At 52.8% G+C, this 12,915-nt stretch overlaps 6 protein-coding genes; 3 read left to right on the forward strand and 3 right to left on the reverse strand.

Moving 5' to 3' along the window:
* Positions 1 to 1,134: 1,134 nt before the first annotated feature.
* RCC_03631 (uncharacterized protein) lies at positions 1,135 to 2,659 on the reverse strand (the record flags this gene model as incomplete). XM_023768918.1 has 4 exons in its annotated part: positions 1,135 to 1,879; positions 1,935 to 2,020; positions 2,068 to 2,406; positions 2,456 to 2,659. 4 exons carry the CDS (start codon positions 2,657 to 2,659, stop codon positions 1,135 to 1,137), a joined length of 1,374 nt encoding a protein of 457 aa, XP_023624686.1.
* Positions 2,660 to 2,893: 234 nt separating this feature from the next.
* Positions 2,894 to 4,030, reverse strand: RCC_03632 (probable ARP2/3 complex 34 kDa subunit; the record flags this gene model as incomplete). XM_023768919.1 has 4 exons in its annotated part: positions 2,894 to 2,973; positions 3,040 to 3,189; positions 3,246 to 3,907; positions 3,966 to 4,030. 4 exons carry the CDS (start codon positions 4,028 to 4,030, stop codon positions 2,894 to 2,896), a joined length of 957 nt encoding a protein of 318 aa, XP_023624687.1.
* A 212-nt stretch (positions 4,031 to 4,242) lies between these two features.
* On the forward strand, positions 4,243 to 7,104 carry RCC_03633 (probable DIP2-Dom34p-interacting protein; the record flags this gene model as incomplete). The annotated part of the gene is made up of 1 exon (XM_023768920.1): positions 4,243 to 7,104. The coding sequence occupies one exon, from the start codon at positions 4,243 to 4,245 to the stop codon at positions 7,102 to 7,104; it is 2,862 nt and encodes a 953-aa protein (XP_023624688.1).
* An 824-nt stretch (positions 7,105 to 7,928) lies between these two features.
* On the forward strand, positions 7,929 to 9,275 carry RCC_03634 (uncharacterized protein; the record flags this gene model as incomplete). The annotated part of the gene is made up of 1 exon (XM_023768921.1): positions 7,929 to 9,275. The coding sequence occupies one exon, from the start codon at positions 7,929 to 7,931 to the stop codon at positions 9,273 to 9,275; it is 1,347 nt and encodes a 448-aa protein (XP_023624689.1).
* Positions 9,276 to 10,170: 895 nt separating this feature from the next.
* RCC_03635 (probable EF-hand component of the actomyosin contractile ring) lies at positions 10,171 to 10,947 on the forward strand (the record flags this gene model as incomplete). XM_023768922.1 has 4 exons in its annotated part: positions 10,171 to 10,173; positions 10,378 to 10,534; positions 10,631 to 10,864; positions 10,919 to 10,947. The coding sequence occupies 4 exons, from the start codon at positions 10,171 to 10,173 to the stop codon at positions 10,945 to 10,947; spliced, it is 423 nt and encodes a 140-aa protein (XP_023624690.1).
* A 399-nt stretch (positions 10,948 to 11,346) lies between these two features.
* On the reverse strand, positions 11,347 to 12,396 carry RCC_03636 (uncharacterized protein; the record flags this gene model as incomplete). XM_023768923.1 has 2 exons in its annotated part: positions 11,347 to 12,093; positions 12,151 to 12,396. The coding sequence occupies 2 exons, from the start codon at positions 12,394 to 12,396 to the stop codon at positions 11,347 to 11,349; spliced, it is 993 nt and encodes a 330-aa protein (XP_023624691.1).
* Between the last annotated feature and the right edge of the window lie 519 nt (positions 12,397 to 12,915).

The raw sequence follows: 12,915 nt of genomic DNA on the forward strand, positions 1-12,915 counted from the left end.
GCGTGGTGTCTACATCGTCTCTCTCTCGAAGCCTCGACGGCTAAAGCATGCGATCCAGGTTTTGATCGAATACGAACGAACCAGCCCTCCTGGATCGCATTTGTCTCTCCTCAGTCCCGCGCCGTGGCTGGCGCCCATATTGCTGTGTAACAGCGAAACACCAAGCCAGTGGTACTTCCGGCGCAACTGCAGGAACTGATGTGACCCTTCACACATCTCATACATAGTTCCTCCCGCCCACCACAGGAGGTACCGACGGCAGACCTTTCAAACGACTTTCCTTGCGTTGATGCCACGCGGGTAGTGCTAATATGCCCCTACCTCGTGCAGCCCGAGGCTGGAAGGCCGATACCAGCATGTCCTCATGCTGCTTGACAGCATACTGTCTGGCGTCAGCAACCTTGTACGCCACCGCAACGCAAATTCTCCGCTTCGAGGCTCGAGTTACACTCCCCACAATCAGCCCTGCATGAGTTGCCTTTGTGCCGCGGACAATCACAACGCTCGGGTGTGCAGGTCTGCCACCGGGGCCGGAGCAAGTCGCTGGTGTAAGAGAGAGTCCATTTACAGAGTCTCTTCTTTGCCTCGGGGGGTTTTCGTTCTACAGACTCCTCTTCAACATGCTCCTACGTTGGCAGCGAGTTTATCCTCCCAGATTCGCAGCGGAGGTGGTCATGTGGCTGTCTAGTCGCCTCACATCAATCGGCTCTGTTCGCCATAGTGAGCGAAGGTAGTTGCATAGATGTTGAAGATATCGACACCCTACTGCATGAAGACAGCAGAGTCAGCAAAAGAATGTTTTCTCTCTCAACAGCCATTCCCTCTGCGGTCCCGAAGGGCCTATGGAATGTTCACTTGTAGGTAGAGATGCAAATTCGAGATACCCTCGCATTTCTTTCTGATACATTACGTACGATGCTCAGCGGTTGAACATTCTCTTGTGCATGTCTGTCCCGTTCAGAGTCTCTGTACAATAGCCAAGGAAACACTGAAAGCTGTGGGCGTTCTTTGCCTTGCACTATCCCCCGACATCAGCGACGCCACGTTCACTGCGACCCTCATGGGCGATTATCTTGTCAGCGATACTCCTGAAGTTCCTTGCAAGAACCACCACGACAATCTCCAAGCATCCCTCTATCCATAAAGCTCCTTACGCTTGTGATCTATAGCTACGATCAAGTGATCGCGCAGCCACTTTGCCTCGGCGTATATGTCGTGATTTCGGCTCACTTGATAGCGTGGAGAGACATCGTTCCACCACATCAACGAGCTTCCCATGACAAGATACGGGCATTTGTCTGCTCTACAGTCGCAGCGAGGTCCGGTATTGATTAGGCACTTGCATAGAGCACAGTCGAGGCAGGTCCTGGTGTTGCAGGGAGTAACAGCCCAGAACACCGATATCGAGGTCTGGCATTCGCGGCATTCCGGATCCCCTCCAGTGTTACGTTCGAAGGCGCCGGGCATAGGTGGACATTTGACGTGCTTTTCGGGGCGGGCTTCGAGATCATCCGTCGGGCAGACGCATTGCTGGTGATACGTTGCGAGCGACTGTCCACGCGCAGCTGCAGCGGTTGTAGCATCGATGGCTTGTGTTTGCAGCGGCTGAAGCAGGCGGATCCTCTCAACACTGTGCATCTTGCTCAGGCTCTCAAGAGGCATGTTGAGGCGGAAGCCAGACTCACGGTATCCCTTGAGGCGACCGGGAATGATGATCCAAGACGGATCATTGCKGCCTTTGGGAGGTAGATCTCTGCGATGGACATAACGACATTCTTCGTTCGGGCACTGATCCTTGAAGGGGCTCAGAATACACTCTCGGTGGACGCATGGTTGTCCGTGGAGCTCGCATTGATCGCATACTGATGCTTCGGTGCACCTGTGCATGCTGACATTAGCACATTTTTGGGTGAGTGGTAGAATATGGTGCTTACTTCAAAGAATGGGAATGGCAATGGTCACACACCATGAACTTRCCATAGAAGCGCCCGTCCCGCCACTGCGCCTCACCTGTACTCTGCTGCAAGATGTCAGTTGCGGTCGTTACATTCTCTGCAATGTGCTTACGTTATTCTTTTGGAGGTCTGGCTGTGACTGTGGAGCGGGCTGGGTTGAAGGTTGCGGCGGTGGCTCTGCGGCATCCCGGGCGCGGGCGCGGTATCGTTCGCGAAGTTCATCCTCCTGGGTACCAGTGCGCTCTTCAGGCGTGAACTCATGTGTGAAGTGCTTCTGGTGTCTACCCCAGGCGTCTCTTGTATTGAGCCAGGCTTCCCAGAGTGCATCTGCAATGCCGCCTGAGACTCCATCTGTAGGACGAGGCTTCTCAAAGAGGTTCCAGAGGCTGTCGTATGGCAGGCGAAATTCTTGACAATCCTCGCAGTGACATTCAACATTGGGCGGAGGAGGCTGCGCTGTGCATTAGCTATGCTTCTCAAGGACGCATGTGTTAACCCACTTTATCAGTCTCAACAGCGGGTGCCATGCCTGCGGCTCGAGCGGTGCGGCAGACGATGTTGATGATGGAGTTCAAGATCGCTGTTGATTTTTGATCAATGGCAAACAGCAACCGCATTTCGTGGCGTAGCAACCAACTCTGAAAAGATCGACACGCTCCCGACAACACGACAAGGGATGTAGAAGGATGATGAAAGATCAACATCGAGAGAGAGATGGGCCATGATGCAGGCAGACTAGGTGGTTGTACAAGTAGATGGAATCAGAACACTTACGTGGGCTACTTACCAATCCTGGGTCACCAGCATTATCCGCTCACAGATTTGAGGCCGCGAATTCCTCACGATCGTTTCTCATTGCACATCGTTGCAGCAGGGCACGCACACCACTCACTGAAAGCATAGAAAGTGCTAAATTCTTGCTTTCAACCACTACAAGATCAGCCCTGCACTCTGAATGTCCTTCCACTTGCAGTCTTCCTCTCCTTCTCCTCGGTCTCTGGTCTAGCTCTCCGTAGTACTGGGAATAGTCAGCCAATAGTTCGTCATCTGTGCCTGACCACCAATATCACCCAAGTATGCTTACCTTGAAGGAAGTCGGCTGTCCGCCTCCGCATACGGCTGTGAATGTATGCCTTGCTGGCCTTGATGTGATAGTGAAAGTAGTCACGGAACGTCTGGATGTGGGAGATGACCTCGTATCGCCGTTGCGGTGTGAGATGGCGGGGAAACAGGACTATGCAGCCATTGTCAGTCTCATCCAGTCCCCTTTCAGCAAAGGTATTGTCTTACCGAATGTGATGTATCCGACTTCTCCCTTCCCACTCTGCAATCCCTTTTGTCCCTGTAGTTCCAATGGTGGGTCATTCCTGAATAGTACCTGGGGCGCATTCTGAATTGCTCTCCGCCTCGCATCCACAAACTCCTGCAAAAACACCTTGCCAAAGATCCTGTCCGTCTCGTCTGTGAAAATCGTGCTGAATATCACTGTCACGCGATCATGCGAAGCTTTGATGTAGATAGCCTCCTGATCTCTGTAGTGAATAGCCCGCACCTCGCCTCCTTCTTGAACACCCTGTGGTGCAGTCTCGCTCGTAAAGTGGCTCGCCTGTTCCTGTAGCGTAGCGTATTCATCGAAAGCCTGCTCGAAGGGTGCAGCCATGGCATTGCGTTTCAGCAAGCTGATTCGTCTGATCAAGTCGTCCTTCTCTTCTTGTTCGGAAGGCAAGTTCTCAAGGTCCACCTGAATGCTGAAGTCATAGCCTTGCTCCGGATCGACAATGTAGGGGCCATATTCGCGCTCGAGAACGGCTTGGGCACCGTAGGTCACCAGCTCTGGGAAGCACTTTACAGCGATGGAGATGAGGATCTGAGTCTTGACATTTGGTGTAGAGATGTGGAAGGTGACATTGTCAAAGTCGGAGACGACTTGGTCGATTGAGGAGGGGCTTGAGCTGTGAAGGTGTCAGAGGTACGGCATTGCGTAAGAGCTGGCATACGACTTGTATTTACTCTGAGGAGAAACGGTCTTTGAGCAGCGACTCGATCAGCACGTTCTGATAGTCAAGAAGCAGCATGGCGGCTGGTGGAGGACGGTGTATTCTGGTAAAAGTGCAAGTCGGTGTTTGTGGTCGCAATTGGCTGCCTTCTCTTGCGCGGCAAGGTGGAGTGAAGTGGTGTCGGCGAACCCTAGGATCTGCCGATCTCTCCAAAAGTTTCTCGGAAGCAATGATCGAGACAATCTTTCTTTGCGACTCTCCATCTTCTGCTTTTGAGGCAAAGCGGGACGATGGTGAAGAGCTACAGGAAATACGAGGCTGCACAGGTCTTCAGCACTGTATGTACGGCCTCATCCAACATCGTATGGACGCCTGATGCATCGAGCCGGACGGGACGAGCATTCGCAGGYGCAAACGAGGAAGTGCTCTGCTGGGATGTCAAAAAAGGCGAATTACTGTCGCGATGGCACGACAAGGACAATAAGAGCGAGGTCACGTGCATATCGCAATGTCAAGTCCAACCGGATCTGATCGCGGTGGGATATGCGGATGGATCCATACGGATTTGGGACGCTCTGTCCGGCCAGATTGTAGTGAGCTTCAACGGACATCGCAGTGCAGTGACCCATTTGCAGTTCGATCAGGAAGGCTCACGATTGGCCAGCGGGAGTAAAGACACGGACATCATCATCTGGAATCTGCTCTCCGAAACGTCGGAGTTCAGGCTACGAGGACACAAAGATCAAATCACCGGACTGGCCTTCCTGCGGACACCTGTACCTGGACTTGCAGCTTCTGACGATGAGTTCATCAGCGAGGACGTGGAGGAAAAGTATCTACTGTCAACATCAAAGGACGCTTTGGTGAAAATTTGGGACCTCACATCACCGCACTGCATCGAGACGCACGTTGCGCAGACCAGCGGCGAGTGTTGGGCATTGGGTCTAAGCCCGGATGGTGCTGGCTGTATTACCGCTGGTAATGACGGAGAGCTGAAGGTTTGGCGGATAGATACATTGGCCCTGGCACAATTGAGCAATACTGTAAGCGAAGGCAAGACGCTGGATGTTCTCACAAGTCAGGGCRTCATACGTCGGCAGGGCGCAGACAGGACTATTGGCGTGACCTTCCACCCCAATCAGGATTACATCGCGATTCATGGTTCGGAAAAGGCAGTCGAGATCTGGCGGATACGATCTGCGGACGAGCTACATAAACACATGCAGCGGAAGAGGAAGCGGAGACGTGAAAAGGCTGCAGCTGCAGGCGAAACACTCGTTCCGGAGAAGGAGGAAGATCTCGAGAAGCCAGGAGTCACCGACGTCTTCAGTCCATATGTGATTGTCCGCTCGGGTGGTAGAGTACGGTCCACGTCGTGGGTCACATCAGGTCCAAAGGCTTCGAAGACTGTGCAAATACTGGTTGCGACTACCAACAATCTGTTGGAATTGTACAATGTAACGAGTCAGAAATCTGACAAACGGGAGGTTGAGTACGCTCGCTCACTTGCCGTTGAGCTTCCGGGTCATCGCTCTGACATCCGTACCCTTGCACTCTCTTCAGACGATCGTATGCTTGCCAGCGCTTCGGCGGGTGCGCTGAAAGTATGGAATCTCCGCACACAGTCTTGTCTCAGGACACTCGAATGTGGACAAGCACTCTGCTCTGCCTTCCTCCCTGGCGACCGAATGGTATTACTGGGTACGAAATCGGGAGAGCTGGAGCTCTACGATATCAGTACGAGCACCTTGATTGAGAAGATCGCTGCCCACGATGGTCCAATCTGGACGCTAGCTGTAAATCCGGATGGGCGCTCAGTCGTAACAGGATCTGCCGATAAGAGCGCCAAGTTCTGGCGATTTGATGTGGTCGACGAGGAGATTCCCGGCACGAGGAGAACGACGCAAAAGCTGAAGCTTACACAAACACGGCAACTCAAGGTCTCTGATGATGTGCTCTCGGTGTGCTTCTCGCCAGATCTCAAGTACCTGGCGCTCAGCACGTTGGACAACACTGTGAAGCTGTTCTTCGTCGATACCCTCAAGCCATACCACATCTTGTACGGACATAAACTCCCCGTACTGAATATCAGCATAAGCAGCGACTCGAAGCTGGTTGCAACTTGCAGTGCGGACAAGAACGTCCGCATTTGGGGACTGGATTTTGGCGACTGTCACAAAGCCTTCTTCGCCCATCAAGACAGTGTTATGCAAGTTGGCTTCATCGCGCATCCTGTCGAGCAGGAAGAGAGACATACAGTCTTCAGCGTGAGCAAGGACGGCGCGCTAAAATCTTGGGACGCGGATAAGTTTGAGCAGATCCAGAAGCTGGACAGCCACCACGGTGAAATCTGGGCAATGGCGATCAGTCAGACTGGTGATACTATCGTCACAGCCTCGCATGATAAGAGCATCCGACTCTGGCAAGTCGGCGACGACCTCATCTTTCTCGAGGAAGAGCGCGAGCGCGAACTCGAAGAGATGTACGAGTCGACCCTCGCCCAGAACATGGATCGTGACTTCCAGGATGAAGATGAGCAAAACGACGACGTCGCAGCAGCGAGCAAGCAGACCATTGGTACTCTTACTCACGGTGAGAAGATCATGGAAGCACTCGAAGTCGGCTTTACGGATCTCGAGCTCATGCGCGCTTATGAGAGGGATAAGAAGWCCAACCCTAAAATGGCTGTGCCCCAACGCGATCCCGTCTTCCTCGCACTTGGTAACATAACCGCGGAACAGCACGTCTTCCGCACACTCAGGAGAGTACCTACACCAGCTCTCAACGACGCTCTACTGGTCATCCCTTTCAGCATGCTTCCCACCCTATTCACATTCCTGGCCATCTTCTTGCAGAAAAGAATGCAACCTGAGTTGGCTTGGCGGATCAGCTACTTCATGCTGCAGGCACACATGAACCAAATCGTGGCGAGCAAGCAGCTGAAGCCCATGCTCACAGATGTTTACGAGGCGTACGAGGCCTGGGTGGAGGAGGAGCGGAGGGTGATGGGTTTCAACCTCGCAGGTTTGGAGATAATGGGAAGAGAAGCGCGGGAGATTGAGAGTGGCGATTACGTGGATGATGTTGTGGAGGAACAAAAAGCGGATGCTGAGAAGGGGAGGAAGAAGAGGGCTTTCGCTAGCGTGGCATAGATGTATAGTCGGTGTACACTCAACGCAACATTGCTCGACTGTACGTTGCTTTGCTTGCAGTTGCTGAAGAGCATAGAAGAGATATTTCTCTTAATCTGTACGGACCGTCCTCGTTGCATCCTATTGGTCATTTCTTATCGACGTTGTTCAAGCGGACTGTCAGTGCCTTTCCATGTTGAATCTGAAGACATCACTATGCATGTTTGTCGCTGAAACGGCGTCAACACCGTCAATAGGAAATTACAGCACAACATCGAGAGAGAGGAAGACGTTTAAACGTAAACGACTGTCTAGAGACCCTCCCGGGTACGAAGTATACTAAGCATTCCCCGAGAGTCACCTGCGTCGAAGCTGAACGTCGTCAACCAGTTAACCCAACCCTAACCCTATGGCTACAGCCATGAGCCAGAAAAACGAAAAAAATGGAACACCGGTGTAATCTGATCGGCAGCGGTTCTGTTGCTTATCATTCCAGTTATTTAGCACTTATTACCCACTTGGGGAATTCAATTCGGACAGTTCTCCGACCCATTGTTCACATAGCGGAACCTGGAACGTGAACTAAGTCACGGACCTCAGAGTGATCACCATCTCTATTCCCCTCTTGCAGATCATCTAAGCACCTAGACGACGCCGTCACGGGCGATAGCGTCTCCCACCGGCCAGAGTCAGAACACAGTTTCGCATTGAACGTTCACTCGCTCACAATCTACCGCAGCATGTGGTTGCACTCGGCACCCGGTTGACAACAACCACCACATACTCGGCGTCCTCGGAACATCGAGAAAGACACACTCTCACGCGACACATTCTTGACGCCCAACATGGCCTGCTCACCGCCCTCGTCGCTAGCAGCGTCGCCACTACATACTGCAGGCAGTAATGCACGCTTATTCCAACCGCCGAAGTCTCCCGTAACTACGAATGTCACACCGTATTATGCCAATGCCGGCGACTATTTCTCCACGGGCTCAAGAAAAAGGCTGCGTCCCGACGCCTCAAGAGCACATGACCGATACCTGGATCAGAATCACAGCCAACCACACAATCCCCGAACGACCTCGTGGGCTGGAACGCCAGCCTGGCAGTTATCAACACCTACCGACTCCATTCATGGGAGTCCGTTCGAGGAAGATTCCGCATTTGTGAACGAACGATACCGGCTGGCCGGAGGATTTGACACACCGTCTCTACCCCAGGAACCTGTCATTGAAAACGAGCACGTGTTCCGGCGGCGGCTCAGAGACGACGATATGGACCGCTTCGTGGGCGGGGACTGCGTCTTTGGACCTCTATCACGGGAACGCAATGGCGTCGGGAGGGTGCTAGGGACGGGCAATGGAGAATCTTCTCGAAACACATGGACCGGATTGGCGTTCGGCGCAATCGGGATCGTAGGCAAAGTGTTTAGCTTTGGTACGACTGTTGTACGAGGATTCTATGCGGGCGGCGGAAAGGGCTATGATATACACAACGAGACATCGCCTGGACTGGTCACACCGAACACTCTGCTACGCCAGGCAGCGGCATCATCGATTCCTGGCAGCTGGGCAAATGAGGATGAGCTGTTGGGAGAAGAGGAGCCCTCCTATTTCACATCTCCTGCCCAGGAGATGCCATCAACCACCCAGGAGATGCCATCAAACAAGAGGAGACAGACGGATAGAGACGAATGGGTAGTGATAGGAACCCCTGACACGGAAGAAGGACCGAATGCAAACCTGAAGCGAAGGATCTCCAGTAACAACGTGCCGCGAAGCAGTCTTGCAGTGACCGCATCCCGAGCATCAAGCAGACGGAACCTTGCACCAGTCACACGACGCCCGAGCTCGTACGCCAATGTTAATGGCAGTCCGGCACAGCGGAATGCGCAGCCGGGCGGCGGGCACAGCAGACGCGCTTCGATTGCTCCTTCGCGCTCTCCACAGGCATGTGCACGGCCGGGCAGTGGTGGCTCCGCAGCCAGTCAAATGAGTCAGGAGACGGAGCGTTTTGCAAAACGTCAGGCGAAGCAGGAGCGCCAAGTCGATAAGACCATGAGCTCAATGGAGCAGCGAATGAAGGCTATGATCCAGCAAGCTCAGCAAGCCCTCGGAACAAAATACTCAGTGGAGGGCGATAACAATATGGACTTGGCTGATGACGGTTTCTCAAGCGATGAGGGCTGGTGATCTTTGAGGAATGTGAATATGTCTGAACATCCAGAGCAGTCTACGAGGGGGTTTGGGATGAGATTTGGCGCAAGATACCCACGAACGAACGGCCTGGGAGTATAAGTACTCATATTGCTATCTATATTGTTGTTTGAAGATACCCACGGGGAAGCAAGGGCGCGGGAGTGAACAGGACCGCAGTTATGAGACGACGAATTGATTTCATGGTTACCTTCCTTTTCACAACAATCCTTTCACTCACATCCACAATTGTATTGCTATTCCATTTTCAAGGCCTCGTCGTTTACGAGGTTCGGCAACATCTCCATACTGTGAGGGCCGAACCCCGGGCAGCTTACATCCATGGATGCATTTGACGGAGAGCCAGCGTACAGCATCTCTTGGCAGCGGACGGTGTTCATGATTATGAAGCGCCCACTCTCGGAGCGATTTCGYGAGAGTCGATTCGCCGCCATCGCACGAGCAGCAGGATGCTCGGAAGGACTAGAAAACCTCTGATATAAGACGCACTGTACAGGGAGTTGTTGCCATTGACGAGCACCGAAAGGCCGATGACCCCATCAATGCCAATTTGCATCCTGAACAACCGAAAGTACTGTATCCATACCCAGTAGGTATGAATGCGTACTCCCGAGTGACAGGCTTCGATTCCTCGCGCCGTGTCGTGAATATGTGCTCCAAAAGTCCACATCCTCGTTGTTATGGAAACGCGGCGCAGACCTCCTGGCGGACCAAGCGCCCCTTCAGACTAGTCCTGACCGTCCCAAACTCCCAGTCGGAGCATCCTGACAATTGCCTTGTGATTCTCGCGAAACACACTTCTCCAATCGAAAAAGACACAGCCCGCACAGCAACGCATCTGAAATTCCACCGGCGGCAAGAGCAAGTTACAATGGTACGTGATCATCCCGACCTTTGACTGGTCCCTGAGATGCGCGGCCGCCTTCCTTCAGTCGGCTCGGGCCAAAGTCAACAAGCAAAGCACGAATCAGCTGAGGAAGACGGGAATCACATCACCTCACGCTCTGTTGTCTGCTTCGCTCGCCGAATCTCACGCGCATCWCCCACAAACATCGACTGACAAAACATGGCGGATCAGGCGCAAAGCACAAACTTCAAGGAGGCCTTCTCGTTATTCGACAAGCGCGGCACCGGACGTGTGCAAATCGACTCGCTCGGCGATTTGTTGCGCGCATGCGGACAGAACCCAACGCTGGCGGAGATCAAGGATCTGGAGCACCAGATGGGCGGCGACTGTGAGTACAGCGATCAGAGGGCACGCGATGGATCGCTCGTGGGCCAGCATGCAGAAAAATACATGGGAAGGTGACTGACGCGAGACACAACAACAGTCGACTTTGACTCCTTCACCCGCGTACTCAACCGACCTGGCGGATTCCGTGATCCCGGCGAGCCAGAGGAATATTGCCGCGGTTTCCAAGTCTTTGACAAGGACTTGACGGGCTTCATTGGCGTCGGCCAATTCCGCTATATCCTGACCAACCTGGGCGAGAAGATGAGCGATGATGAGGTGGATGAGCTGCTCAAGGCTGTGGATACCAGCAGTGGAGAGTTGAACTATATGGGTAAGTTGGCAGTATCGTAGTAGTGGGGACATGGAGCTAACAACTTCATTCTAGACATGGTTAAGATGATTTTGCAGAATTGAGCTGCAGTCTTCTTTTGGGATGGATAGGAGTATTTGGGTCTCAAAGGGTTTGCTGGGGTGTATTGAGAGCGTTCGGCGTTTGGGACTGGTCTTCGATATGAGATGAAACATCAAAGACTTTCAGGCTTTGGCTGGCTATGAAACATGATTGAGTGTTGACGCGGCGTAACAGCTATGTAGCCGAGGATTCAATGTGCACACGAGTTCCCAGTTGAGTCACGAGTAGGACGACACGGAGAAGCGGGCTGAGTGGCAATGCATTTTGTATTGGAGTCTGCCCAGAAGAACATAGAGCCAGTCGTGAGAAAATTAAATCCTATCTAGACAACCAAATTCTTCGCAGACTCTTCATACGTTTCAGCAAAGAACTTCAAACCTTCACACACTCCCCTGATAACATCAAGCCTCCTCTTTCACAGAGACGCCCTCACTAAGCACCTCCGGAAGAGCCTTCCTGCCGGCAATGTGAGCATGAAGAGCATGTCTCACCTTCGAAAGCTTCGTTTGCAGCTCACGCGCAGTATGCTGCATATCCTGCAGCGTTCCCTGGTCGAGGCCGGACGCCGCCATCTGCTTCGCGGCTCCCCCCAAGCCAGTGTGCGCATGAACCATGTGTCTTGCCTGCGCAAGTTGGGCTTGCAGAGTGTGGACACTGTGTTGTAGATCTTGCAGGACTCCTTGGTCAATTCCATCTGGAAGTAATGCCATCTTTTTTGCACCAAAAGCACGAACCTTGCCGAAATACGAATGGACCGAGAATCTTGCTTTCGCGAGGCGAGTCTGCATTGATTGGACGGTTTTTTGTAATTCTTGGAGAGTATTTTGTTCATCTGAGTTCGCCTCTGGCTTTTCGCCCTCCACATGACCAGACTGGTGGGCATCTGCGAGTTGTGACTTGTGCTGAGCCTGAGCCAACTGGGCTTGCAAAGTGTGAATAGTCATCTGTACGTCCTTGAAAAGGCCCTTCGGAGCCATGGCCTTCTTAGGCGCCGCTGCGATGCTGCCTTCGAATTCCAGATTTACGGCCATAGACTCGCGTCTTGCATGTGGCGCGTCACCGCAAACTGGTCTGACGTAATTGTCCCTGTTTTCGACTTTCCATATTGAGCATCCGGAGACGAGTTTGATTGTCGCGATCTGGTAAGTCTGCGAGTTGATGTTAGCGGGGGTTTATTATTCACCTGAGTGCGATTGATTGCTTACGGTTTCGTTGCCTTCGTCTGGCTCCCACCCCTTGCACTCCGGTGCGATGACTGGTTGGTTGTGTTTGTCTCCCTTTTCGACTGCGTGGACTTTCCAGCCGGCACATACTTGGCCTGGTCTGGAGACTTCCTCAAATTGTACGGGTGTTCCGCCTGGTACGCCGGGCTTAGTCTTTTCTCGATCGCCAGGGATTGGTGCAGCTGTGGCTAGTGCCGCAAAGGCAAAGGCGAGGGCATGTACTCTCATGACTACGAAGGTGACGCTGTCTGCTGTGCGTGTGGTTTTGAGAGAGGGAATTGGTATGGCTTAGAAAAAAAGTTATTGGAAAGAAGATGGAGAGAAGTATGGAAAGGGAGAAACTGAGGGCAGACCAAAAACAACGGTTGGTAGACTTGGGTAATGGTACTTCACTCCATGGCCTGGTACAGCCAGTCTGAGTCTCGACAACTCTAATCAGCTGAGTCTGTCTCGTCAAAGTGTCGAGCCTATGCGTCCGGTACCACTAGTAGATCATGACGAGCCAGAAACAACCTTCGGCCCCGGATGGAGGCGGCATAAGTCCAGAGAATGCTGCCAAATTTCGAGGTTGACTCGCATGAACTGCTTGTTGCTGCTTCGGTTTCTTGTTAATCGAGAAGCATCGCATCCATTMAAAAGCGGATCTCTCGTGAGAGGGTTCGCACGAGTTCAAACGAATGAACGGCCCTCAACGGCGAGCCCTGCCGAATGATGTGGTTGTATTTCGTGTTTGGAACATCTCCCGCG

This window comes from Ramularia collo-cygni (assembly GCF_900074925.1).
Source record: "Ramularia collo-cygni strain URUG2 genome assembly, contig: RCC_scaffold04, whole genome shotgun sequence".
Taxonomy (NCBI): domain Eukaryota; kingdom Fungi; phylum Ascomycota; class Dothideomycetes; order Mycosphaerellales; family Mycosphaerellaceae; genus Ramularia; species Ramularia collo-cygni.